The 4,845-nt window shown below is 42.2% G+C and overlaps 1 protein-coding gene across 1 annotated transcript; it reads left to right on the top strand.

The window, feature by feature from the left end:
• Positions 1 to 1,448: 1,448 nt before the first annotated feature.
• LOC122780028 (vomeronasal type-2 receptor 26-like) lies at positions 1,449 to 2,362 on the top strand. Its single transcript, XM_044042787.1, has one exon. It carries the CDS (start codon positions 1,450 to 1,452, stop codon positions 2,053 to 2,055), a length of 606 nt encoding a protein of 201 aa, XP_043898722.1. The 5' UTR covers position 1,449; the 3' UTR covers positions 2,056 to 2,362.
• Positions 2,363 to 4,845: the final 2,483 nt, after the last annotated feature.

Below are 4,845 nucleotides of genomic sequence, written 5' to 3' on the forward strand. Positions count from 1 at the left end.
TGTACATATCCATCCATCCAGGAGGGTCGCACATGGTGCTCTGCCATTCTCAGCTGACATAGGGCGATAGGTGGGGTACACCCTGGTCAGTTAACCAGTCCATGGCAGGTCCACATATAGAGACAAACAACCATTAAACCATTCACACTCACTCTCACACCTATGGCCAATTTAATGTGTTCCATATTGTACATTTGACAAACACAAAAATCTAAATTAAAATATATTTAAATCTTAATGAAATATGTTTATGGATATTTTTAAATTGTTTATAGTTCCATTGTAAACACAGCACTGGACTTCTCACTTATGGCAATAAGTGTCAATCAATGTCAATCAATAGTGACAGTGGATTTAGGGGCCTTCAAAACTCGGCAAGACAGCATTTTACTGAAAAAAACACAATTCAGTGTTTCATTATGTGCATTTCCTAATTTTGAAGTTGCAACACTACCTCCAGGAAGTGAACTTTCAGATTGCTGGTGAAGAGGTGGACTTTGATGCCAAGGGTGACTCTGTACCCTATTATGATATTATCAACTGGCAGAGAGGCCCAGAAGGAAACATTGAATTTGTCAATGTGGGTTTGTTTGATGGGACCAAGGCTGTTGGAGAGGAGCTGTTGATCCAGGAGGACGGGATAAAGTGGGCAGGACATCAGAGTGAGGCAAGCTGCACACACCGTGTTTTTACCTTCATCAGATGCCAACTGTTGAAGTTCTGTAGATTGAGATGGAGGTTAGTCAGGTGGACAGAACAGACTGGATCTGATATTTATTTTCATACACGCCAAATAATAACGTACATTATCTCAAGACACTGTATGTAGACAACATCAAGGAGAGCAGAGCAACCCAACAATTCACAAAATGAGCAAGCACTAGGCAGTGGTTTACCAATGCACATGGTCTTTCCACTCTAGGTGCCAGTATCTGTGTGCAGTGCCAGTTGTCTTCCAGGCTTCCGGAAGGCTGTCCGTCGTGGGGAGCCTATCTGCTGCTTTGACTGTGTACCATGTGACAGTGGCAAAATTACCAATCAGACTAGTAAGTTTGAGCTGAACAATAAAAAGTCAAAGCAAATCCATTCTTACAATTGTAGTACAGAAATAATCTTGCAATACTGAAAATTGTTCATACTTTCTTCCCTTTAGCCTCAGTAGATTGTACAATTTGTCCTGAGGACTTCTGGTCAAACAAAGACAGAACAGCCTGCATCTCCAAGAAAGTGGAGTACTTGACCTTTGATTCATTGGGAATAGCCCTGACAGTGATGTCTGTTGTGGGCGCCTGCTTCACTCTGGCTGTCTGTGGAGTCTTCTTCTGTCACAGACACACAGCCATTGTCCGTGTGAATAACTCTGAGCTCAGTTTCTTCATACTGTTTGCACTGACTCTGTGTTTCTTGTGTTCTCTGCTTTTCATTGGAAAGCCAACATATTGGTCCTGCATGCTGCGCCACACTGCCTTTAGCATCACATTTTCACTGTGTATTTCCTGTATCCTGGGGAAGACATTGGTGGTACTGGCTGCATTCACTGCCACCAGGCCAGGGCATAACATCATGAAGTGGCTGGGGCCTAAGCAGCAGAGGACCATCATCTCCAGCTGCACTCTGGTTCAGGTGGTTATCTGTGCTGCTTGGCTCATTGACGTTCCCCCGTTTCCATCCAGAAATACACAATATGAACATTCAAAGATCATACTGGAGTGTAGTGTTGGCTCTAGCCTGGCATTCTGGTGCGTTCTTGGATATATTGGTCTACAGGCCTGTCTGTGCTTTGTATTGGCTTTTCTGGCCCGAAAGTTGCCGGGGAACTTCAACGAGGCCAAGTTCATCACATTCAGCATGCTGATCTTCTGTGCTGTGTGGCTAGCATTCATCCCTGCTTATATCAGCTCCCCTGGAAATTATGCAGATGCAGTTGAGTCATTTGCCATCTTGGCCTCCAGCTTTGGCTTATTGTTCTGCCTGTTTGCTCCTAAGAGTTACATTATTTTACTAAAGCCTGAAAAGAATACAAAACAACACCTGATGGGGAAAGAAAATAAATGATGAAACACAAATTAACGCAAAGCTATTGAGTCAGTAGCAAATGAACTTGTAGATTTCTTTCGGTGACTTATGGATAACTAACCATTTAAAAAAACATGTTCATTAATCAATGATGTTTTGATATTGATATTTCTTTACAGATATGACTCTAGTGTACAAAATTGATCCAAATCACAAGGTACATTATCTCAAGACACTTAATATATTACAGAATCCTCACAATATTATCTTTTTTTTAAACAATAAATTCACTAAAGAAGCATGTACAAGATTGTACTAAATGTGTTGGCTGTCAAGAAGATTTAGATTACAGGGAACCTTCATAGGATGCTTGCAGAAAAGCAGTTATTACAATATGTGTAACAAAATGACAGAAATATTGGTTATTGTCTTGACTCTAGACTTGCAGAGGTGAGAATTGAACCCACAATCTTCCAGTACAAAAATGACTCGCTCTAACCCTGCACATCATAAAAAGTGTAGGATGGTCTCTTCAGTGGAGTGCATACACTCTCTCTCTGTATATGCAATACACTGACAAGTATATACATTTGCAATCAAACTTATTCAATCCCTGCTGCAAATTAGGTTTATTGGCAAATGTCCAAACTAGCAGCTGTTTGCAATGAACACATCATACAATAACAATTTAATTTGCTTAACACAAGTCATATTACAAGTGGTTTCATCAAGTTCAACACAAATTGCCACTTTTAACACATCTTTAGTACTTAGTAGATCACCCTTTTGCTGGTATGACACAAGCTTCTGGCAGTGTTCCTGAGGAATCTTAGGCCATTCCTCAGGGGCAAATGCCTCCAGTTCCTTAATAGTCTTGGGTTTGCATGCTCCAACCAACTTTTTCAAATCCCACCTTGAGACTTTCAATGGAGTCAGGCGACTCTGATGGCCACTCTAGTATCTTCCAGGACTTCTTCTGAAACCAAACCCTGGTGTACTATGCTTGGGATTATTGTCCGGTTGGAGGGTCCAATGACACCCAAGCTTCCTCACACTAAAGTTTTCCAGTGCCAGAGGAAGGGAAGAATGCCCAAAGCATCACTGTGCCACTGCCATGTTTCACTGTAGACAGTGTGTTCTTTGCTTCATTCTTCTCCTCCAGACTGATCCATAGGCCTGACAACTTGTAGTAAACTTCTAGTATTGCTTCATCACTCAACAGAACAGAATCCCAAAACTTTTTGGCTTATTTATATAGTTTAAGGCAAAGTGGAGCCGACTTTTCTCGTGCCTTTGGATCAATAAGGGTGTCTTGGAATTCGGGCATGGAGCACTCCAATTCAATTCAAATTCAAATTGAATAGTTTTATTGATCCCCAAGGGGAAATTCAAGGACCCAGTAGCTTAAGACATCACGCACAACATACACTTACAACATAAACAGTATGATAAAAAAAAAAAACAAATCCAGATGAATGACATGGACAGTTGTTTGAAAAGCAGCGCACAGTCTTTGTGGGAACTACAACATCCATGCAGAAGTTCAGGTAGTCAGTTGTGCAATGTGTGACCTCCTCTAAATCCTCTCCATTCTGAAGCACACTCCAGTCAGTGGACTCAAAACAGTCTCTCAAGGCCTCTTCTGCTTCTGGTGTCCACTTTCTGAAGGTGGGTGTGGCAACCGGTAGCCTCTGTACTTTTGTCTTGTACATTGGCTGAAGATGAATGAGGTTGTGGTCTGACTTTCCCAGTAGGGGTAGGGGGGTGGCGCTGTATCCCTCATGTTTGCATACATGAGGTCTATTGTCCTATTTTATAGCTGGGCATTCAACAAACGTAAAAAATGAGTGAGGGTGGAATCCAGTATTATGTGATTAAAATTTCCAGCGATAACCCTAACCCTGGCAGCTGTGTGGCAACGGCATGTGCACCAGTTGGGGGAGAAAATGTCCATCACTGATCTCCACAAAGCCGCAACATTCCTGTGGCTGAAATTCAACCAGTTGTGGATGCTGCCATCTGACCAAAGTCCTGTCTGTTAACTGTGCAGCAGCCGATAGTAGACGGGTTCGGGCGGACAATTCATGCTAGTGTGTCCGGCCGGGTCAGGTCAGGCCCACGCAGGTCGTGCGTGGGCTGGGTCAGGTCGGGTTGTAATTTTCAGGCCGTGGGGATGCAGCTAGTTAGCCACGTCTCGGACTACATTCCCTGTTCAACTTCTGTTTAGTTACCAGGGCAGCCAGTTTGTCAGTCTTATTAGCCAGTGAGTTCACGTTCCACATCACTATTGACTTTAACTCCCGCTTTGCAACCCCGAAAGCACCACAATTTCTCTGGGATGTTAACGTGAACACCACCAACATTTCTTCGTAGCGCGAGCAGTTGATTCTTTGTATAAACAAGTTTGTCTACACAGCCACGTCTGCCACGTCCAAGTTGTGTAACCACTGTTCCTTTAACTTTGAACTTAAAAACTATACTTCCAGCTGTATCTATAGTAACATTTGGTGCCTTTGTTCTTTTTGTGTCATTTTCCTTGTTTGTTCAAGGCAATGATCTCTTCTCTGAACTTTATGGACAATTCACTTGACTTACCCATATTTCTAAAATGCACTTAAACGTCAAGGTTATTTAAGGTGTTCTATCTAGGTCTTATTTGTACCCAAATGTTTAAATGCACTTTTGTAAGTCGCTTTGGATAAAAGCGTCTGCTAAATGACATGTAATGTAATGTAATCTCAAGCACACCAGATGCAACTGGTGTGCTCGCTCCGTGGAAATAACTAAATAAAATAAATAATTTAGCCCAGTGGTCTGAAGGAGTTTATG

Source organism: Solea senegalensis, linkage group LG13, assembly GCF_019176455.1.
Source record: "Solea senegalensis isolate Sse05_10M linkage group LG13, IFAPA_SoseM_1, whole genome shotgun sequence".
Classification (NCBI taxonomy): Eukaryota; Metazoa; Chordata; class Actinopteri; order Pleuronectiformes; family Soleidae; genus Solea; species Solea senegalensis.